General features: G+C 50.9%; 1 protein-coding gene and 1 pseudogene across 2 annotated transcripts; both read left to right on the top strand.

Moving 5' to 3' along the window:
- The first annotated feature begins 669 nt into the window (after positions 1 to 669).
- On the top strand, positions 670 to 1,865 carry LOC144929258 (uncharacterized; annotated as a pseudogene).
- A 5,889-nt stretch (positions 1,866 to 7,754) lies between these two features.
- Positions 7,755 to 19,597, top strand: LOC140898407 (zinc finger protein RFP). 2 transcript variants are annotated; one of them, XM_073312212.2, is made up of 7 exons: positions 7,755 to 8,203; positions 10,694 to 10,789; positions 11,380 to 11,610; positions 12,387 to 12,409; positions 14,274 to 14,389; positions 16,534 to 16,593; positions 18,588 to 19,597. In XM_073312212.2, exons 1-7 carry the CDS (start codon positions 7,787 to 7,789, stop codon positions 19,097 to 19,099), a joined length of 1,455 nt encoding a protein of 484 aa, XP_073168313.1. In that variant the 5' UTR covers positions 7,755 to 7,786; the 3' UTR covers positions 19,100 to 19,597. The 2 variants fall into 2 exon arrangements, with proteins under 2 accessions (XP_073168313.1, XP_073168312.1); XM_073312211.1 differs by having other exon boundaries at positions 7,769 to 8,203; positions 11,380 to 11,496.
- The last annotated feature ends 3,653 nt before the right edge of the window (positions 19,598 to 23,250 follow it).

The following is a 23,250-nucleotide window of genomic DNA, read 5'->3' as shown; positions in this document are numbered from 1 at the left end:
CGGAAATGTGCGCACACGCCCCTTCCCAGGGGCCACACAGGCCAGGCCTGCAGGGAGGGGGGCTTGGCAGTGGGGCTCTTCTAGGGCGCGCCTGCTATTATGGCAGCGGGCCCTGCGGGACCCCCGGGACCCCAGTCTCTTCCCCCCCGCGGAAGCGGCCCAGGCTGCGCATCCCGGCGTTGAGAGTGAGACGCGCGGTGTCTTACAGCGGCCCCCCAAGCCCACCTCTACTCACTGCCAGCTGGGGAGCAGGTGCGATCGCCCAGCGGACCCACGGCCACCCTGTCCTCCTAGCCCTTTGCCCCAGCCTCCAATCAGCACGCAGGCAGCGGCCGTTCGTCATCGGTATCCGGGCAGAAGTGGCTGTGCCAGGTTAACTGTGGGGCCGCGCCCCATGTCCCCTGGGCTGGCTGCAAGCGGGCAGGTGCAGGGCGGCTGGGTGGCGGCAGAGTCTGGCTGCGCAGAGGAGACCGGCTGGTTGAGCCCAGCAGAGCGCAAGCAGAGCGGGGCTGGAATCGCTCTCTAGGGTTGTCAACTTCCTGAAAAACAGAGCCTGCTGCAGGAGCGCGGGGACCTTCCCCCGCCCCACTTCTTCCCCTAAACCCCACCTAAACCCGGGGGCAGGGGGCTCTGCTGGACTCCGGTCAGAGAGCCCTCCACCGGGACGTCATGCAGGAGAACTATGAGACGGTGACCTCGCTGGGTAAAGGATTCCTGTTTCCTCACCTATTAGAAGCCATGGGGTCTGCCTGTCTGAATCTGGTCAGGTTCTTCCCTGGTCAGTTGTATTAGGTTGGGAGGGTCGGGTAGTGCACAGCTCCAGTGTGAGAGAGACTTGCCTCTCCATATGCCATTCAAGGGAACAAGGGAGTCAGAAATGTAATGGATATGCTAATTCACCCCATCTCTCCAGCTGTCAAGTCACAATGAAGAGAAACCCTAGAAATGTCTTGACTGTGGGAAAAGATTCCAATTCAGTGCAAACTATATTACACACTGGAGAACCCACACAGGAGAGAAGTCCTATAAATGCTTAGACTGTGGGAAAAGCTTAAATGAGAAGTTAAACTTTATTAAGCACCCAATACTGCACACAGGAGAGAAACCCTATAAATACCTTGAGTGTGGAATAAGTTTAAGCAAAAGTTCATCCCTTATTCAACATGGACGAATCCACATGGGAGAGAGACCCTATAAATGCCACGAGTGTGGGGAATTTTTATCGAATGTTCATCCCATTCTAAAAATGGAAGAATCCACACAGGTGAAAGATCCTATAAATGCCTTGAATGTGGAAAAAGTTTAAGTTTGAAATCAACCGTTAATACACATCAGAAAACTCACACAGGAGAGAAACCCCATAAATGCTTGGATATGGGAAAGGCTTCATTCAAAAGTCACAACTTACTGGACACCAGCGAGTGCACACAGGAGAGAGACCCTTTAAATGCCTTGAGTGTGGGAAAAGTTTTATTCTGAACTCAAACCTTATTGAACATAAGAGAATCCACACAGGAGAGAGACCCTATGGATGCCTTGAGTGTGGGAAAGGCTTTATCGCATGATCAGCCCTTTCTACACATATGAGAATCCACACAGGAGAAAGACCCTACAAATGCCCTGAGTGTGGGAAAAGTTTCAAATTGAAATCAGCCCTAAATAAATATCAGAAAAGCCGCACGGGAGAGAAAACCCATAAATGCTTGGAGAGTGGGAAAACTTTCAGTCTGTGCTCATACCTTACTAAACACGGGAAAATCCACACAGGAGAGAGACGTTATAAATGCCTAGACTGTGGGAAAAGTTTCAATAAGAGCTCAGAGCTTACCAAACATCAGAGAATCCACAAAGCTGAGAGACCCTAGGAATAGCTTGATCGAAGGAAAAGATTCAATTTGACTTCACACTTCAGTGAGCCACACAACACAGAGGCCTTGAATGTGGGGGAAGCTTCATTTGGTGCTCCCGGAGTATCAGGCATCCGCAAATCCTCTCAGATGTTCTCAGCATGGAAAATGCTCCAAGTTCTACAAACACCACATTGGACATCAGAGACTCCTCCACACAGTAGGGAAATTCTCTCAGGGCCCTGACTGGGGCTGGCCATGGTGACAAATCCATTTCCTCGTTCCCAAACACATCAGGGGCATTTGGCTCCCAAGGATCCAGCTGCCCATCACTGCGGTGAGGATCCAGCAGCAGCCAAGCAGCAGCTAGTAAGTGACTCTCTGGCTCTTCCTGGTCTAAGCAAACCCCAGGCAGAGGAGGAGAAGCCCCTCCTCCCTCCTGCAGCCCTGGTTGCTGATGGGCCACAGGGCGGGGAAGTGAGAGAGAGAAACTCCTCAGATGCTCCCTCTGCCTGACTGAAGTTCCCCCCTCTCCCTTCCACTCCCAGCCGGGATCCCCCTGCCATGGAGATGAGGAGAACGACACTTGGGCCTTCACTCTAGACACTTGTCCCCATCCCCCATTTTCTACCAGCCCTGGGCTGGGCTCCCCCACTTACCTGGGGCTGTTCCATGAAGAGTGAGTGTCCCTGGCAGCTGGTAACTCCTCCCGTCCCCAAATCTCCCAGGGCGCTGGGCTCTGGGGGATCAAACATTAAGGGACCAGGGTGATGGGTTAGGGGGAGGAAACTGGGTATTGAATGGTCGAGGCTGGTGGAGCTGGGAAATGGGGAGCTGGGTGCTGGGGCTATCGAGTGTTTGGGGATCATGAGATAAGAGGCGAGGGAGAGCACAGGGGTAGAGAGGTGCTCCCTCTCATCACTCTCCCGCTCTGCTCCTTCTCCCTGCCCCCTCTGCATTCAAACAGCACCATTAGCAGAGACTGATTCCCACAGGGCCTTTCATTGGAAGTCTGGATTTCCCACCTCTGCTACTGCAGCATCAGCCTCTGAGAGGGAAGCAGTGTTGCCTAGTGGATAGAGCACTGGCCTGGGACTCCGGAGATCTAAACTCTGTTCCCAACTCTGCCAGCAGCTTGCGGGGTGACCTGAGACAAAACTGTGTCTTCCAGAGAGGGAATAAATGGGGAGGGATAATATCAATCTCCGAGTGTCTATCTAGGGCAGAAAAAGTGGTTGGGATTAGCTAGTGTGTCTCCTTTGTGTCTCCATCTCTTTTTCTAGTCTAGATTGACCCTGAGCTTCCCCTTTGGAGTGAGATTGTCTCATTCCCAGACATCCTCACATTTCTCCTGGTTAGACTGAAAAGCACACTGGCTTGTTCCGGAAGCTGCAAGTAGGGACTTTCTTCCTAGACCAGAAGATCACCATGGGGAAGTCGAAATCTCCATTGTGATCCTGAGAGAGCCTGCCTACCCCTTTATGCCGTGGCTTGTGAAGCCATACACAGGGAATCTTGACAGCAGCAAGGAGTGGTACAACAACAGACTGAGCAAGTGCAGAATGACTGTTGAGAGTGCTTTTGGCCATTTAAAGGCCGCTGGCGCTGCCTATATGGGAGACTGGACCTAGCCAATGACAATATTCCTACGCTTATAGCCGTGTGCTGTATGCTTCATAATATTTGTGAAGGGAAGGGTGAAAGCTGCACTTAGGGCTGGACCACTGAGGCTCAGTGCCTGGCAGCTGAATTTGAACATCCAGACACCAGGGCTATTAGAGGGGCACAGCATGGAGCCATAAGGATCAGGGATGACTCGAGATAGCAATTTTAAGCTGAAAGCTAATAATGTCTGTTGCTATGCTCAAGAGTTCAATGCTTGTAATGCTAGTAGGTAATTTGGATTGGTGTGGACGATGCACTGTGATGGTTTAATAAAATTGCCTGTTGCTTTGCAGGGCTATGTTTGCTTTCAGTTAGTAGAATAAAGATTGTTTTCAAACCAAAACTATTCTTTTATTAAACAATAGCAATCAGAGGAGAGAGACAACCAAAAGCCTTATCAGCACTGTAGGGGATGGGGGAAGTGAAGGTCCCAGGAGGAGGTGGGGTCCCGGGTCAGTTAAAGATTTGTGTATGTCCAGGAATCATATGCAGCCTTGTCCACTGGAGTAGAGTGCAGCAGGTACTGTACTTCAGCAGAGCTAAACTGCAGAGTAATGGGTGTTAAGTGCAGTGGGTACTGGGTGTCCTCAGGGTGGACTGTGAGGGGGCAGGTACGGAATGCAGTGGGTAGGACTGGAGCCAGGATGTTGATAAGAGTGCATTGGCAGTGTTGGGAGAGGGGGGCACTTGCTGTCCCGCCACTCCTTCAATTCTTGTTTTTTGACCGCGGAGTGCTGCATAACTTCATGGGGAAAGTCCTCTCTAGTTTTTCGTGGCCACTTTCTAACCCTGTGCAGCCATTGAGCTGGTGATAACAAAGAGGGAGGCTGGGCTCTCAAGGTCAGATCTGTGAAGCCAAAATGCAACATTGTACAGATGCACTATTGTTTGCAACACACAGAGCACTGAATCAGTGTTTTAAAACACAACTTCTATTCAAATACCTATCCCTAACTGGCTGATCCCAGGCAAGTACACATGAGCCACAAGACCCCTAAAATGGTGAGTAACCACAGGGGAATTCAATGTTCCAGGACACTAATGTGCACTGGACACGTGGCTCTTGGGGAGAGCCAGCACTGTAGGGCGGGCAGCATTACAATCATTACTGTCCTCACATTTTCCACAGCCTGTGTTCATTATGAAAGATATCTCGCTGCTGAGGGTGAGCAGGGAATCAAGGGAGGGTCTTCTCCAACCCTGTGGCTTCTGCCCTGGCCCTTATGCGGCTCGCCTATGTGCAGCAACAGTCCCCTCCCCGCCCAGCGATGGCTGAGTGGTGCGGGAACATTACCCTTAATGGGGCAAGAAACAAAGCAGCTCTGCCAAAGAATCTGTGGCAGTGGATTGCCCAGTATTACTCCATGAGAGTTTCATGGAGATCTCTGAGGCAGATTCCCATGAAGTGTGGGAGTCCATCAACACCGTTCTGCCGCTTTTCCTAGGCATGTGGTGGTAAGCGCATCGCACAGACGCAAGGCAGCCTTCTGCATATCCCTCCCGCAAGCTCAGCGCACAGACACAAGCTGGCCTTCTCCAGCCCTCCTCCCCTCCAACAACTCACTTCAGCGATTCCCAAAATCAAAGCCACTTACCAGGGGCCTCCTGTCCTGTTTCCGCTTTGCCAAACTCCGACTGCTGTGACTGGCTAGCCTCCTCCTGGGTAGAGATGAGCTCCTGGCTGCATGCATCTGTGAACACAAAGTCATCCTCTGTCTCTGGGTCCCCCTTCCCCTCCATATCCCCATCCACGATTTCCTCCTTCTGGGTTCAGTCCACTCTCAATTGTCCCCTGAGCCACCGAAGTATCCATGGTGGTTTCTGCGGTGGAGGTGAGGTCACCGCCGAGTATCATATCCAGATCTGTGTAGTACCGGCAGCTCGTGGGCACAGCAACGGAGCAGCAGTTTGCCTCCCGCACCTTGAGGTAGGCGTTCCACAGCTCCTTCACTTTGACCCTGCATTCCAGTGTGTCCCGGTCATGGCCCCTTTCCATCATGAAGCGTGATATCCGTCCGAAGGTATCATAATTCCTACAGCTGGAGCGGAGCAGAGACTGGACTGGTGCGTGGAGTAGGCCTGGTCACTTGCAAAGAGGTGCTGAGACCTCTTTGCATCACTGAGCAAACAGGAAGGAGACTTTCAAAATTCCCAAGGAATTTAGAGGTTGGGGCTGACGGTTGGTCACCTGAGGGCAGGACAGTAGAGTTCAAACTGATGACCAGAGAGGCAAGAACAGGCGTTGTGGGACACCTCCCAGAGGCCAATCGCAGTGCTGTAATCGACCAGGGTGTCTACACTGGCACTGCGGCACTGTAGCCCTGGAGCAGAAAGCTGTACGCCCCTCATCGGGGCTGGTTTTCACCCAGCGGTACAACTGCGCAGTTTCTGCACACAAAGCGGCTTGGCCGTGTGTGCACCTCCAGAGTTTCACCGCAGAAAGCTGTTTTACTGTGCAGAAACTTGCCACTGTAGACAGAGCCTCAGTGCTCACTTCAACAAAGGTCAGTTTCTTGCTCTTCTAGCTCTCGTGCCCCAACCCCCAACCTCAAGATTTTTGATTACATGCTGCCAGCCCTACTGCCTTGGCAGTGATCAGTTCCTGTTTTCAGGCCTGGCTTCTCCAGCAAAGGCTCGAAGGACCTAAACATAAAAATGAACATTCTAATTTGTCTCTTTAGTTCATCCCTGACTCCGGGGGTGGGGGCTGTGCTCATTTGCTGCTTGGGCCCACAGCCTGTCCCCATGTGCATTCCCACACCTTGCCGTCTTTGTCTATTTCCTTTTCTGTTAACTGTGCTAAATTAGGGGGCTTTCCATGGGTAGTGGATAGAGATTTAAGGTCTGAATTCTCAGTGGCACAGTCCCGCCATTCCCAAACCTTTAAAAATCATGAGTCAGGACCCCCAGAATTACGTGATTGCCTTTTATGAGACATAAAAATAATAATAAATGTTGAGTTCTTTCTATTTGCATTCTGGTTTCTCAGACCTTTAGGCTTCACTCGAATCACATTTTTAAGTTTTTCTCTGCAACCAAGAGAGCTAGAAACTTCCTTTGTTTAGGAAATGAAAGCCAAGAGTCTCACCTCATCACATACTTCCAGGAGCTTGGGGCTTTAACAAACACACCAAATATCATAAGACTTATTATAAAATCATGAGTGTTGGTGACACTGTGGCCCCTTTACCCTGAGCCAGAGCAGCGTTAGTGTAAATGAGAATCAGGCCTTTGAAACATTGATTCCAGCTAAACCAAGTTTTTGGCCAGTGGATTTAATATGACTAGACTTGGAAGGATTAGATTATAGCAGCAGATGTCTGTAATCATTGATTTCACTTTGCACACACAAACTGATGAAAAAAATTTCCATTGATGATCATTTAAATTTACAAATAGAGACAGTAAGAAAAATGCTGCATGAGAACTTATTAGAGTTTGATTTAAGGATGTTTACTTAGTATATTTTGACATGTGATGCTGACAATTTGTGTTTTAATGGTTACAAAGTTTTCACTTGTTGAATCTCAGTATCTACTGTCATTAAATAATTATTGCGTGACCAAAATATTGTCTGACCCCCCCCCATAAATTCCCACAAATCTGAACATTTAAATTGATAAAAACTGTGCAACTGTGAAAGTTGAAATAAATAAATATAAAAAATACTTAAAAATAAATTGTATCTGTCAAAATGATATATTAAATCAAATGAATTCTGCCCAAGCCTAAATATCACTCCTTAGTTCTGCAAGCTCGTCAGGACAGGTGGATGGATTCTAATGTCCATGTGAAGCCCCAGTGACCCTCCACACCAGCACAAGGGGCTGATTGCAGGACCAGAGCCCTAGGGGGGTACATTTTTCATGAAAGCCTCCAGGGCCGTAGTGTTACCAACCTGATGATCACTTTAGATAAGCTATTACCAGCAGGACAGTGGGGTGGGAGGAGGTATTGTTTCATATTCTCTGTGTATATATAAAGTCTGCTGCAGTTTCCACGGTATGCATCCGATGAAGTGAGCTGTAGCTCACGAAAGCTCATGCTCAAATAAATTGGTTAGTCTCTAAGGTGCCACAAGTACTCCTTTTCTTTTTGCGAATACAGACTAACACGGCTGTTACTCTGAAACCAGTTGGGAGTTGGCTCTTTCCAATTCAGCAAATAGAGTGAATCAGTTCCAGGAAAGGAAACACCTCCTTGCTGCTGCAGGCGGGGCATTGTGTGAACTCAGGAAATTGAAACTTACCCCCGTACTCTGCCCAGAGGGAGCCATGGCTGCAGAGAACCCCATGGAAAGTCTCCAGGAGGAAGCGACATGTCCCATCTGTCTGGAGTATTTCACACACCCTGTCACTCTGGAGTGTGGACACAATTTCTGCCGAGCCTGCATCAGCCAGTGCTGGGTGGGATCCGACACAGCCGCCTCCTGCCCTCAGTGCAGAGAAACTGTGCAACAGAGAAACCTCAGGCCCAACAGGCAGCTGGCAAATGTCCTAGAAATTGCCAAACGGCTGAGTTTACAGGCAGCAAAAGGAGCAGGAGGGGACAGGGTGTGTGAGAGACACCAGGAGGCTCTGAAACTGTTCTGCGAAGAGGATCAAACCCCCATCTGTGTGATCTGCAGAGAGTCCCGGGCTCACAGAGCTCACAGGGTGGTTCCCATAGAGGAGGCTGCCCAGGAGTACAAGGTAGGGAATTGCTGTCCAGTTTAATGGGTAATAACTTTGGATTTTAATTACAGGCTGATTTCACTGGAAGTTACCTGGCACAGGTGTGGCGCATCATTCAACTCTGTAAAGCCGTCATTGTACGGGAGATGCTGAAACAAAATAAATGACCAGCTAGCATGGGAAGAAAGGCAAAAAATGAAGTCTTTAAAGATATCTGATTTGGGAAACTTTTCTCTAAGATTTTCAATTCTTTTCAAAACTACCTTCCACTGTTAATTGAAGCTGTTAATTGATCAGTGAGGTTTAAATCACAAGAGCTGCAGGCCAGTCTATGTGAGTGTTATCTTCAGCCTGGAAAAGGGAAGTTACAAGCCGTTGTTACAGATTTGTTTAATAGAATTTATTATTATTATCTTTATTTGCATCACAGTAGCGCTAATAGACCACAAATGAGATCTGGGCCCTGCACAAAACACAGTGAGGGACAGTCCCTGTCCTGAGCAGTTTACAGTCTAAGTAAGTAAGACAAACAAAGGGTGTTAAGGGAAACTGAGGCACAAAGAGAGGCAGTGAGTTGCTCAGGGTCACCCAGCATGTCAGTGGCCAAGCTCGGCATAGAACCCAGCTCTCCCCTGTCTCAGTCCCTGGCCCGAACCAGTAGGCCATGCTGCCACCTCAGCATCAGCCCCCTGTGAAGAAATTTGTCCATCAGAAGGGAAAGATTCCTCGATAAAGGTCCCAGGCCCAGCAGGGAGATGGGGTTTCTCACTGGGATTCTGAACTCCTGTGTTGCTCCATCAGGGGTTAAACTCCAATGCCAGTCTGTACTAGAGGAGATCACTGGGCTAAACACTGGCTGGACCCCAAACACCTTGAGTCCACCCACAAAAGGGCTCCAGTCAGCGCAGGGCTGTGCCAAATACCACGGGGATTAGACTGGATTGTAGCAAATAACTCCTTGGCGGTGCTGACCTGTGTCCATCTGAACTGTACTAGTGTGTACGTGGGCAAGGACCAGCCAAAGGGGTTCCATTACCCCACCTGCAGCCTTTGGAAATCTCCCAGAATCCACTGCTTCTGGGACCTTTACCAGGGAATGGGATAGGGAGGTACCTACCCAGAAGACATGGCCTCTGAAAAGGTTTAGGACAGCACTCGGGCAATCCCCAGCGGTTCTTCATACAAATCAGCATTTCTCATTAGGGTGGCCAGAGATACACCCCCAGAATACGGGACATCCCCACGCCTGCCTGCATGGGCCCATCCTGCCTTTGTCATTCTGCATGGAGGTGCCCCCCGCTGGTGTCCTTCATGCGTCCTCAGTTTCCTCCCCGGGGCCGGATTTCCCATTAGCACAGTAGGCATGCCTAGGGGCACGAGCATTCTAGGGGCACCTAAAATTTCAAATGTTGCTGCTTCCGGGTCCCAGAAGGGGGTGGGGCCAGCTGAGGGGGAGACGGTCCCACGCAACCCTGCTGGAGGGCTCCTCGCTTAGCCCTGCAGACACCTCCCATTAGGGCTGGTGAGTGGGGGCAGGGCACAGGAGAGTTGGGTGTCTGGGAGGGTTTGTGGAGTGGCTCTGTGCAGTGAGGGGGTGGGGAGGGCTAGGCAGGGAGGTGGCAGTGGGGGCGTCTGTGGGGAGGCACTGGGAAGTCGTAGAGGGGCTGTGCAGGGGGCACTGGGGTGCCTAAACATTAAAAGTGGTGGTACCCCTACTTCCCACGGGGGTCAGGAGCTCCGAGCCGCTGCAGGCAGTGGGGTACTCTGCAGCTTCCAGATGCCACAGGCAGCAGGGGACCCTGGAGCTCCGAGTCCCCGCAGGCAGTGGAAGGGAGCTCGGACACAAGGCCCCACAACTGCCCAGCTACTGGGGGCAGTGTGGGGACCCTGCCAGGAGCACGCAAGCTGTAAATCCAGCTCTGTTTCCTCCTCTCTCTCATTTTCACCGGACAAAGCCACGTCCAGTGCTAAGTCCCTATGGACAGGGATAGTGCTCCACCAAACTGGGACTGCACAGCTTCAAACCAGATGAATGGCCTCCCGATGTCTCATAGGGTTTGCCCTGGGGTTTAGACCAGCTCTGCCCAACCAGTGCAATCCCCAGGTCTTCAGGGCTGAAATCCCAGCCCATATTTAAACCCTGGTGGCTTCTGGGATTTGTATCACTTTGTTCATTAAGCCTTCTCGAACACAGGTTTATTGATCCATCCCCAAGTGACTCCAGAGTCCTGTTATGCGCTACGCTACTAATCTATTCATAAATACCAAAAAAGCTTGGTTACAAATGAGATCTCTCTCTAATTAAAAAAAAATTGAACCTGAATTGCTAACGAGTCTGAATACAACACACTCCCAGTCTCCACTGAGAAGGTTTCATCTCCTTGGTGGTCCTGATGTCACAAAGTGATTAGTACCAACCAATCTGAGGGTTTGGATTGAAAAACACCCAGCTCCACACCCTTCTCAACCCTCCAAATAAAACCTCCCAAATCATTTCTGTTTCTTCAGGAAAAAATCCAGGCCCAATTGAAGGCTCTGAGGGAACAGCGAGAAAAGCTGCTGGCATTGAAAGTGACTGGAAAGGGGAAAAGCCAGGAGTATCTGGTAGGTGCCTGTTATTAACCAGCAGGACTGGCAGTGGGAGGTCTGTTTGGAGGCAGATTCCTCTTTGGCCCTGATGAACATTGACGTGTGTGTGCTTCCCTATGATCGTGGATTCCTGGGTTAGATTCACGTGTAGACAAGCCCTAAGCTTCCATTTCAGTTAATGAGTGAATGTCTAGCCCTTGTGGCTTTCATAGAAATCCCCACAAGTGAACTGAATGTCACATATGAAGTGCTGTCCACTGTGTCTGGTGATTGCTTGGCATTGTTAAAATGTTTGTTTAACTCCCCTGGCATGTCTGTCAGTGTAGTGCTGAGTCCTGCCACCTGCTGCTGTGGGTCGGAGTTCTCAGAGACGGTGAATAACAGAATATGCTAACGTGACAGACATGGAAACATCCCTTTCAGAGGTACGGGGCCAAAGGGGAAGGTGTGAGAGAATCCTCTGCCTAGTACCCATAGGGTAGAGTCAAATGTCAGAAATCTTAGGATTTTCAACAAAGTTCTCCCTCCCGCACACGCAGCTCTCCATGAAAGGGCCCCAGGCTCCATCCATGTCCCTGACTAGCCCTTTCCCTATTTTTATACAGAAACAAACACAAACCGAGAGGCAGAAGATTGTGTCTGAATTTCAGCAACTGCGGTGGTTCCTGGAGGAACAAGAGCGACTCCTGTTGTCCCAGCTGGAGAAGTTGGACAAGGAGATTGTGAGGATACAAAATGAAAACTTCAGTAAATGCTCAGAAGAGATTTCCCGCCTCAGTGAGCTGATCAGTGAGATGGAGGGGAAGTGTCAGAAGCCAGCGAGTGAATTCCTGCCTGTGAGACTGAGTGAGAAACAGAGATGCCGACTCTGTGGCTCCATGGCTGAAGCACCCATGTAAAAAAATTAGCAGGTGCTTAGCACCCACCGGCAGCCAGCTCCCCTCCCTCCCAGTGCCTCCTGTCTGCCACAATCAGCTGTTCCGCAGTGTGCAGGAGGTGCTGGGAGGGAGGAGGAGGATCGGGAATAGGGTGTGCTTGGGGGAGGGCGCAGAAAGAGGCGGGGAAGAGGCAGGGTGGGGGCAGAGTGGGAGCAGGAAGAGGAGGGGCAGGGGTGTGGCATTGGGGGAAGGGGTGGAGTGGGGGCAGGGTCTGGGGTTGAGCACCCCCAGGGACAATTGGAAGCCGACGCCTCTGGTTAGAAACATCCCAGAACCCCACACGGGGAAGGGTGGGCTTCTGAATCGTAAGAACTAGAGTCCAGCAGTTGGAATCCTCAGTGTAACTTGGCGTGTGCTTTCCTGTTCTTTGGAGCATTACAGACACATTGATCGGGGGGATAGCTCAGTGGTTTGAGCATTGGCCTGCTAAACCCAGGGCTGTGAGTTCAATCCTTGAGGGGGCCATTTAGGGATCTGGGGCAAAAATTGGGGATTGGTCCTGCTTTGAGCTGGGGGTTGGACTAGATGACCTCCTGAGGTCCCTTCCAATCCATGGCCTGGGGTCAGGGCAGGGCCTCTCTTCCCCATATTTGAAGAATCCTTTCCCTGGGATCCCCTGTGTGTGCGTGTCACATGGGACTGAAATTCCCTCTCTCTCTCTCTCTCTCCTATAGGATGTCAGAAGCATCTTGAGCAGGTACGTGGCTCTCTCTCCCTCCCCCTCACATTTCACAACACTGGGAAAGAGCTTGGTGGTGATGTTAGTGTGACTTTCTATACCTCGGGGGAGCACTCTGTAACCCCAGAGTCCTCATTTACATATAATTGTGATATTGCACATAAAGCATGCCACGTGAGGTATCACGGGAAAGGTTATGATCTGCTGAAACCCATTGTGCCATCTAAATGTGTATATCATCAATACATATGAAGTTATGAGAATGTGTTGTATGCTTGTCACTAAAATATGCTGTGGGTTCGGGAGGCACCCAGATACTAGCTATCCAGAGAAAATGACAAGGGAGGTAACCAACACCTGGGTATGTACTGAACAGACACCACCAGATATTATCCAGCAAGGGAGCTACAATGCGATGACTCACTTGCATAAGGCCACACCAGGGCAATTGCTCAGCCTTGCCTGTGGACTCAGCAATGCCCACCAGAGACATGCCTGGACTTGTGTTCTCCAAGCACATGGGCTAAGGGTGTAAAACAGAACACAGGGAGCCCATGCTTGGCCTTTCTCCTGCCTCCACCTATGCTGCAGGCAACCAAGACATTGAGAAGGCTTAAGACTCCAACAGAGCAGGCTGGCCCAGATTTTAAGGGTGAAATCTGTGCACTATGAATTCCAATATCCAGTGGGGTGAGAAAAAATGCTTAATCTAGATGTTGCCCAGTCTAATAGTGTTGAGAGTTTAGACTGCGTGCTTATATTTTATTGTATTTTGGTAACTAACTCTCACTTTTTTTGTCTATCACTTATAGTCACTTAAAATCTATCTTTTGTAGTCAATAAACTTCTTTTACTGGTTATCTTTACCAGCGAGTTTATATGAAGTGTGTGGGAAATCTGCTCAGGTTTTGCAAAGGCTGGTGTATATCCGCTTTCCCTTGATGAAGTGGTGAACCAAATAATAAAATAGACGGTATAGTCCTGAGGTACAGTGCTGGGTGCTGGAATCTGGGATGTGGGGTGAGGGAATTTGGCTGGTGCTTTTCTCTGTGTGATTTGTGAGTGGCTCTGGGAGCATTCAGGCAATCTAGCTGGGTGTGGAGCTCCGCATGCTGCTGTGCTGAGTGATAACAACGCCTGGAGGGGCTTGCTGCTTGTCACGAGCAAGGCACTGTGAGAGACAGCCCAGGCTGGAGAGAATTAAGGGGGTGCAGCAGTCTCACAGTCCCAGGCTGTACCCTGGGGATCCCATCACAGTTAGTACCACATCTCCCCAGGGCTCTACAACAGAATGTGTGGTGAAGGTCACATGTTGGATACAAACCTCTCTGATCAGCTTCATCCTGAGGTTCTCACCTTTGTAAAGAAAACTCTGGAATTATCCATTCAGTGGGGAAGACTGACCTCAAGTATTTCCTAGAGGCTGCCTCAGGATTGTGGGGATGGAATATGGACCTGTCACTGCTGGGGCCCTGGTCACCATTCAGCCCAGGGCAGCAGTGCTCAAGAGTCTTCCCCACCTGAGAACTGTTTGGAGACCTGTGTGGAATGAACTGGGGAGTGGGGAGTTGATGTCTCAGTCTAGTTCCTAGTGGGCAGATTTCTACAGCACTTTACCTGGGAACCTGCTGTCCCTCAGAGCATGGAGGCCATGGAGTGAATTGGCCATAGAGACTCAATTCCCCTTTTATCCTCAGAGCAGGTCTCTCCAGGCCAGAGTTGAAGAAGATTAATGGGTCCTTGGAGGGGAATGTTGCACCTGTTCTGAGGCTGGGAGAAGTAGAGGAATTCTAACTCCAGGCCCATTAGAGTGGCGACTCACCAGCAAGAATTTATAATAAGTCACGAAATGAAATATAATCATGTGAAATTTTCTCTCCAGGTGTGAGAAGGGGAAGTTCCAGCAGCCGGAGGAGATTTCTCCTGACCTGGAAGAGCGAGTCAGTGGTTTCTCCCAGAAAACTATTGCGCTATCGGAGGCTCTAAGAAAGTTCAAAGGTACTTAGAAGGAATCTAGGATGGGAAACTGGGATCAGTGTCTGAGACTGTTGGAGGCGAATGGCACTGGTCTATTGGTTCATAATTAGATTATGCATCTATTTAATTGTTGGGTGAGAATGCCACACACTTGGGGTGCAAGTCACTCAGGTTGATTAATTCAACCCCTTATTTGTTCCAAAAGCATGTCTTGCCATCACAATTACTATTCAAGTAAGAAATGACAGACTTACTGAAAGAAATACTGCCCAGTTACCTTCTTCAGGGGCATAGGCAGGTCATGATACATTTCTCCTATGATGCTCCGTCTGCCCTTTACAATGTCTTACGTGTTACACGCATCCAAATTGTATATTTATTAGTTCTTTTCCAATCACCTTTGTATGTTATTAATAGTATCTTGTATAACTCATACACTAAACATGCATGAACTTTCTAATTGGCAGGGCTTTTGCTGTCCAAGTTATTCAAGTTATTCTCTTTTCTGATTCATTCATGATCACTCAGTACACAGTGATCTGCACAGGTCACTTTGACCCTTTTCTCCACATGGGGGTTTTTGGACTTTGCTAGCTGCTCCTTGGCAGTATGTTTTGGTGCCTGTTGTCTTTAAGCACCTTGTGCGGTCAAAACATCTCTTTGTCCCACTAAGTAACTTATGAACAGATCACTTAATAACAAGGTCACTTAAGGCAACATTTCCCTTATGTCAAGCAAACGACAGACCAGGCCAAAGCTAAGTCAGTCAGTATAAATGCACAATCTCCGTCTGTCCAAACTTATGCATAAGAAATAGCCCTTGATACCAATTCTCAATACTTAAGCTAATAACTAGTGGAAAGCAGATACTTTGAGCAGATGTAGCAGAGCCCCAGGCATCAGGATGTCTCACAATAATTTCATGACTTACCAAAGGTCACAGCATTAAAGCTCACAATCACAAAATGGCCGAATTTGGGGCACCTGAGTGACCCTCTCCCAACTAGAGAGCTGCAGGGCAGGTGCTCCAGAGCTGTGTAGCATCCACAGCTGCAGGGGGAGTCAGTGGGAGCTGCAGGTGCCCAACCCCTCTGAGAACCAGGCCCCTAAAGGTCGGCACCCAAAATCTAGAACCTAAATAAAAGGCTACTTGTTAAATCTGGAACCAGCCCATCACTGGGCTCTGGTCTCATATGGCAGCTAGTCTGGGTACATGGGCTGCAGGGAAGGAGAAAGCCCCTCCCCCACGGTGAGGGATCCCTCCAGCACAGCAGCCTCTGGTGCCTCCTCCCCAGCAGCTGCAGGCAGAAGGCGGGTTCCTGAGAGGGCTGGGAATGGGGTGGGGTGGTGCGGGCGGGTGGAAGAGGGATGGGGTGGACCAGGGACAGAGGGACATGGGCCATGTAAAGCTGGGCCTCTGGCACTCTGCACGCTGGGCAAGATACACAGGGCCCATTGTCAGAGGGAGGTAGCTCTGGCTGGCTTCAGAACTTCCTCAGCCTGCACCAAGGTCTGCACCGGCCCCTGCAGCCACTGAATAGCGGAGTCACAAATGGCCTCTCCCCTCTCTCCTTTTGCCGGTACAGGGGTGAATCTGGCTCATGGAGTCAACCTTCTCCCTGCCTCAATGTTCACATGGATAAAATGATTTTATTATGATGCATATTTCTGCCTATGGAGGACAAGGGCCCCATGGTGCTGCTCTTTGTAGAGATGCTGAATAAACAGACCCAACAGCTCACAAATAGAGCCAGGATTTCACAAACTCTGAACATCCCATTAGTGTCAAAGGGACCAAAGTGGGCAAAGTTACTTTTATGTCAAAGTCTTTGTATGATCTGGGTCTAGGTTACAACAAAAGGCAGCAAGTGAATGAGAGAAAGCAACTGGAGTCTGAACGGGGGGAGGGGGGGGTGATGAGGAGGGAAAAGTAAATCACATTTACATATTTTGTATCCTGGGATGGTTGTGAGGCTTCATGGATGTTGGCTCCATTGCTGGGAGATGCCTGAAGAGAGAGGAAATAGAAGGTTTCTGACCTTTTTATATTAATTACCTGAGTGTTTCCCTGTCATGATGAAAACACAGGTCTACGAGTTGAGAGTGGGGATGCTGTTATAATATGAAAGCCTGAAATCTCACCTCTCTTATCCTTTCCCCTCCAGACACTCTGCTGTCTGCACTGGAGACAAAAAGAGGAAAATACCTACAAGCACACAGACAGGGTGAGTTAGCAGGTGGAGATTGTCTTTAACTTAAGAGAAAATTCCAGTGAAAGCATCTTCATGAGATGGTAGCTAAAGTCATCAACCAAACCAACAGCAACCATGACACACACAGCCCTAAAAGGTTTCAGAGTAACAGCCGTGCCGCAAGTACTCCTTTTCTTCTTACAGCCCTAAAAATAACACACTAAACAGTGAGGCGATCCAGGGGCCAGGCCATACCACTTTTAGAAGTGGGATGGTCAGGCCCCCCTACTTTTTAACATGGGCATAGTTTGGGAGCAGGCAGTGGCGGATTTAGAGTTAGTGGGTCCCTGTGTGCAGCTTTATTTTTGCCCCCCCTCCCCGCCTCGGGACCCAGCCAAGAAAAAGATCATTCTCTCTTATCTCCCCCCTGTTTTTCATTCTTTTTTTCTTCCTCCTCCTCCTATATTATAAGTAATAGGAAGTAAAGGAAAATAAAGTGAGGTACCTTGATTGGGGCAACGGTTGGGGTGCAGGAGGGGGTGCGGAGGTCAGGCTCTGGGAGGGAGTTTGAGGGCTGGGTGTGAGCTCTGGGTTGGGGCAGGGAATTGGGGTGTGGGAGGGGGTGAGGGGTGCAGGCTCTGGGAGGAAGTTTGGGTGCGAGCTCTGGGCTGGGGCAGGGGGTTGGGGTGCGGGAGGGGGGCAGGGAGGCTTTGCTTATCTCAGGCGGCACGGCTCCAAAAGCGACTGGCACACCCCTCTGGCAGCGGCTCCTTGGCGGGGGGGCCTTGGGCCGTCCACCCGCCCTGGGTGGCGCACTCCAGGGAGCGGGGACATAGGCCAGGGACTGCTCTCAGGCCCCCAAGGACCTCGGCTCTCAGGCCCCCAAGGACCTCGGCTCCCAACCTGGCCTGGGGCGGGATGTCGGTGGGGCGGGGCCAAGGAGGGGGTGGGGCCACAGGCTGCAGGACCTGTTACCCCCCCACCCCCAATTCTACCAAGGTTCAGGAACTCCTGGGGAGATCCCAAGCTGACATCACACAAAAAATCCTGACATCAAGTTCATGTCCACGCTGATGAACAGAAACACTCTCACTGAGCAGCACCCGGACAGAACTCTCTGCCCTGAGGCTGACACCTCCCTCTGCTTTACTCCAGTGCAGGGGGTCTCCCTATCGCTCTTCTCCAACATCTTGCCTTTCCTCTGGGCAGGACTGGGCTCTCCCATTAGAGCTACTCACTGCTTCCTGGATTGGGGAGGTGCTCTCTCTCTGACGCTGCCAGCTCCTCCCTTCTCTCTGGGCTGGGGATGGGGCTACCCCACCTAATGCCACCTCCTACTCACTGGTGTTAAGCAGCTCTTCCCCAATGCTGCATCATCCTCTCTGGTTCCCTGCGTGGGAGTGGAGGCTGCGTTAGGAGAGGGAGCTTCCCTCTCAGGTTTAAAGCTGGTACCTGCCTCTTCTGCTCCCTTCTCAATCAAAGCTTCTGACATCTTCCTGTCTATATCTGTGCCGCTAGGAATGGAGCAGCCCCAGAATGGGAAGCTGGGAGCTGAAGCCTCTGCAATAAATGAGAAACTAGTGAAGTAGGTCCCATTACAAAGACGGGTTTCAGAGTAGTGGCCGTGTTAGTCTGTATCCGCAAAAAGAACAGGAGTACTTGTGGCACCTTAGAGACTAACAAATTTATTAGAGCATAAGCTTTCATGGGCTACAGCCCACTTCATCGGATCCATAGAAGTTCCATTCTATGCATCCGATGAAGTGGGCTGTAGCCCATGAAAGCTTATGCTCTAATAAATTTGTTAGTCTCTAAGGTGCCACAAGTACTCCTGTTCTTATTACAGAGACAGGGGAACTGCAGTGACATCTCTGCTCAGTCTCAGGTGCCCAGGACAGAGGCAGCTCCCTGGGATCCAGGACTGACCCAGCCAGAACGGTGCTGCTGGGGAGTGTGAGAAATGGTCCCAGCCTCCCCCAGGGCTGAGCTCTGCCCCTAATGCTCTGATTCTCTCTCTCTCTCTCCAGCGAATGTGACTCTGGATCCAGACACGGCTCATCCCCAACTCGTCCTGTCTGAGGATCGGAAAAGTGTGAGATGGGGAGACACGCGGCAGGATCTGCCCGACAACCCTGAGAGATTTGACACTGAGCCCTGGGTGCTGGGCTGTGAGGGATTCACCTCGGGGAGACATTGCTGGGAGGTGGAGGTGGAGGGTGGGCGATACTGGGCTGTGGGGGTGGCCAGAGAGACTGTGGGGAAGAAGGGACGGATCAACCAGGGCCATGAGGGGGGGATCTGGGCTGTGGAGCAGTGGCTGTGTCAGTTCCGGGTTCTTAGCTCCCCTGTGACCCCCCTGCCCCTGAGCCGGGCCCCCAGCAGGATCCGGGTTTGTCTGGACTGTGACCGGGGGCAGGTGACATTTATCGATGCTGGTGACGAGGCCCCGATCTTCACTTTCCCGCCGGGCTCCGTCCCTGGGGAGAGAATCCGCCCCTGCCTCCGGGTGTGGAGATCCAGGCTTAGACTGTGTCCCTGAGACACCCGGGGGCAGGGGGAATATTCCACTGGGGACCCTGAGATCAGCCTCTCTAGCCTCACACACCCTAGTCTCTATGACCCTGGAGGTTGCTTCTGGTCTCAACTCTGTGCAGCCTCTGGACTGTCAAACCATAGAGAGCACAGAGTGAGCGGGGTAGAGAAGCCAAACTTATCACGGCCCCAGGGACTGTGCAGCCTGTTTGTCACTGTCCTCTATGATCTAGGAGGACTCTGGGTCAGACAGTGCCACTGAGGGGGAAAGAGGGGTGAACAGGCCACTGGGAATGAAACAATGGGCTTTTCTAGCCACAGTCACCCTAGCCCCTGTGGCCTGGAGGACTCCCGTCTTCCCAGCCATCTGGCCTCTTAGCTCTATGACCCCTGGAAGCTCTTCCCCCGTCCCTCTGTGCAGAATCAGGGATGAGACGGGGAGGGGGAAGTACCCTGGAGCTGCAGGAGGAGCAGAGGCGCCCTGAGGGGCAGATGTGGGGGCTGCAGGGGCAGAACTGAGGGAGGGGCTGGGGGCAGAAGTGATGTGGGGTTGGGGGTAGAATTGACAGCTGGGCTGGGGACAGGCAGATGTGGGGGTGGCAGGGACACAGAATTAATTGGTGTTTGGGGAGAAGCTGGAGACTCCGCACCAGCAGGGATACTAGCAGAGGGAGAGCCAGGGACTGAGGAGTGTGCATTCATCCCAATATCCAGCAGAAATGAATGGCTAGCATAGACACATCCTACACTGATAGAGAGGCAGTAGTTAGGGCCACAAAGAATTCTTCCCTTGACTTATCTGCGTCTATATTGGGGTTAGATAGACCTAACTACATCACATTTTTCACAGCTCTGGGCAATGTAGCTAGACTGACCTAAGGTTTGGGTATGGACTAGGCCTCCGGATGAATTATGGTGTGTCTACACTACAGTGGCTAGAGTGGCACAGCTACAACGCTACAGCTGTGTGCCTGAAGTGCCCTAGTGTAGATGCATCCTACATTGACAGAAGTGGTTTTTCCATCGCTCTAGTTAATCCCACTTTCTGCGAGGCTGCAGCCAGGTCAGCAGCGGAATTCCATTGTCTGCATCAGGGGTTAGGTCGATCTAGCTGTGGTACTCGGAGCACACGTTTCCTAGCCCTGAATAAAGTCACCAGGTTGATCTAAGTGTTAAATGTAGAGCAGGCAGCTTGGTGTGCGTGAGGCAGAAAGCCAAGAGAAGCAGTCGGGAGTGTGATCCCGGGAGGAAACGGAGAGACAGGGCTTGCTTCAGGCACAGGGTTCCCTAGAAATGTAGACGTGGAGTTCTGAGTAAGGAAACTGTGGGCTGCTGTTTGTTTGTACCCGGCACGGGCATGTGTGGACATTGTAAATAATAAAGATTGCACCAAAGAAATACCTGACTCCTATAATCAGTTTCTCCTCCCAATGGAAGAACCTAGCAAGGCCCCAAACACTGGCTGACTGCTGAGGTCAAAGGAGCGATGGTACAACCTGGGTCAGAATCTAGACCCATGGAGGCAAATGCATTGGTGGGAAACATTTGCGGGGAGCTTCAGCAGCAAAGAGCCTGTGCAGAGGGGCAGATTGCTGCTCATTGTGGACTTCAGCATGTCCAGCTTTGTGTGCTGAGCAGTCCCCATTGTCCCGTCTCTCTAGCCTGACACTCCTCTGCCCAGAGTCAGACAAAACCCAAACAAGGATCCCTGGCTTGTATTTCCCCCCAGCAGACCTAGTCCACAGTGATTATGGGCTCAGTATTGGGCCAAGGAGAAAAAATGACAGGAAGAGACTGGGGCATCTGGAATGGGGTGGGGGATGGCGGTGGGGAGTGGGTAGGATTGTTACTTTCCCTTCTGTGCATGGAGTTTTACAAAGATTAAACGTAAAATCTTCTTTCCAGTTCTTAGCTGGCGTTTTGAAGGGGCTGGGCTGTGACCTTTAGACTGATGTCATAAAGAGGATTTACCATAATATCACCCTTCAGCTCAAGGATTGTTCCTCCTGATTAATGAGCTGTTTACATTTTCATGCCTTGTCACTAGCACGCACCAGCTGCCTCTGACCTTAATCTGGTCTCGGGGGTTGGGGGGTAGATGTTCAGCAAGACACAGCCAAGCCAAGGCTCTTCTACATGCACATTGTCACTGAAATCACTTAATACGGTTTAGTTCCCACCTCGTGTTGTTTCAGTGCAAGTCTGTGTGTGACTGTGGACACTCTCATTGTGAATGTAAAATGGCCTGGTTTGATTGAGGGTACGTCTACATAGCACCTGGCAGGTGTGATTCCCAGCTTGAGTACATGTACACATGCTGACTGCTGGTTTGACCACACTACCAAGAGCAGTGCAGTCACGGCACCAAGGGGGCAGCTGGGGCTAGCTGCTGGAGGACAATCCAGCCTGACCCCTGCCTGGACACATACTGTGCAGACAGACCCTGACTCTAAGCTTTTGTGTCCTTGTTTGTTTCCTTCCCAACCTTTTCCTTTCATTCCCTTTCTTGTTCTTTATACCCCACTGCTCCCATTCCTTGCCTATGTAATTCCTGCTTCCTTCTTTCCTAATCTTTCTTCAGCTCCTCCTCCTGGGCTCTCCTTTCTCTTCACCTTATTCTGCACCTGTGCAGCTGATATGAGCTGGGACAGGGACCTCCCATTTTCGGAAAAACCATTTCTGATGCAGATAGAACAGAAGACCAGAGATCCCAGCAGCCATGGCCTCAGTGGCTCCTGTATGGGAAATCCAAGAGGAAACCAAATGTCTCATCTGTCTGGAATATCTGGCAGACCCAGTGACCACACACTATGGTCACAACTTCTGCTGAGGCTGCATCACTCAGTACTGGGAGAAATGGGAAGAGCTGGGCTCTGACCCTTTTTGCTGCCCTACCTACAGAGCCCAGACCCAGAAAGGGCTCTCCAGAATAATTATCAGCTAGCAAATATAGTGGAAAAAATCAAACAACTGGATTTCAAACCAGGAAAAGAGACTCTGTGTGAGATGCACAACAAAGCCCCGGATCTGTTCTGTGACAAGGCCAGGGAAGCAGTGTGTGTGGTTTGTGAGAGATCCCCCTAGCACAGATCTCACACGGTGCTTCTCATGGAGGAGGCTGCCCAGAAATACAAGGTAGGAACACACTCAGAGTCTCTGAGAGCCACAGAGTCTCCCAGTTTCCCAGATTTTCTCCCCTGATTTCTGCTTCCACCTAAATCTCTGCCCTGCGGGCTCATTCCTCTAGGCAGGTGCAGGGAGCCCTGGCCACTGATGCTGCCCCAGCCTGTCACCCCGCATTGTTCTTTAGAGAGAGGTGGGTACCAGAGCTCTGAGTGAGGCACATTCCTTGCACAGAAGATTGAAGCAAGATGTGTTCGAGCTGCTGCCAGGCAGGAATGGAAGGAACGAGCTGCTCCCACCACACCCCTGACAGCCCAGGCACTGCAAGCCGGGCGTCCACATGAATCATGGACACAGCCACCCTCGCTCTGCTGCATGGAACATACAGGAGTGGGTTTAAACACAGGTGCTATGGGGTATTCCCTAGGGACCCATCGCTGGAGTCACATGATTAAAAAAGATCAGAAACCAGAAAGGAACCTTCCAGCCCAGATGACTGAAAAGATACATTTGAAAATGTGGCCCAAGCATAACTGATATAGAGATCCTGAGCCAATAGCTCTGAGAGGAGGGAACTGCCCCATCCATTTCAATGGGCTTGTCTACGCTACAAAATTAGGTTGACTTAAGTTAGGTCGCAGTTACTTAAGTTAAGTTATAGGCACTGCAGCCATTAAATCCATTGCTGATGCCCACGCTGCCCTCCTTCTGCCACCGGTGCAGGGGCGCTTTCACCGACTGAAGTCTGGCATTGTGGGGCACTGGCAGCCGCTCGGGCTCACAGCTGGACCCCACCCCCACCCCCACCCCGTCCATGAAGCCAGAGAGGAAACGTGAAATACTAGCAGCCCTCAATCTCATAGCTTGCCGGCTCCCTGCTGTGAAACTGACCCTGCCCCAGGCTCACAGCTTGGGCTGTCCCCTTGGGCTGTCCCTCCAGCTGTGATCCCAGCTCCCGACTGACAGCTGGGGGCCCCCGCTGTGAGCCTGGAGCCTGGCTGACATCTCAGGATATCAGCACTGGGGCAGGAGGGC

The sequence above is a fragment of the Lepidochelys kempii genome, chromosome 14 (genome assembly GCF_965140285.1).
Source record: "Lepidochelys kempii isolate rLepKem1 chromosome 14, rLepKem1.hap1, whole genome shotgun sequence".
Lineage (NCBI taxonomy): Eukaryota > Metazoa > Chordata > Testudines > Cheloniidae > Lepidochelys > Lepidochelys kempii.
The sequence above is the reverse complement of the archived record's forward strand: the minus strand, read 5'-3'. Positions and strand labels throughout refer to the sequence as shown.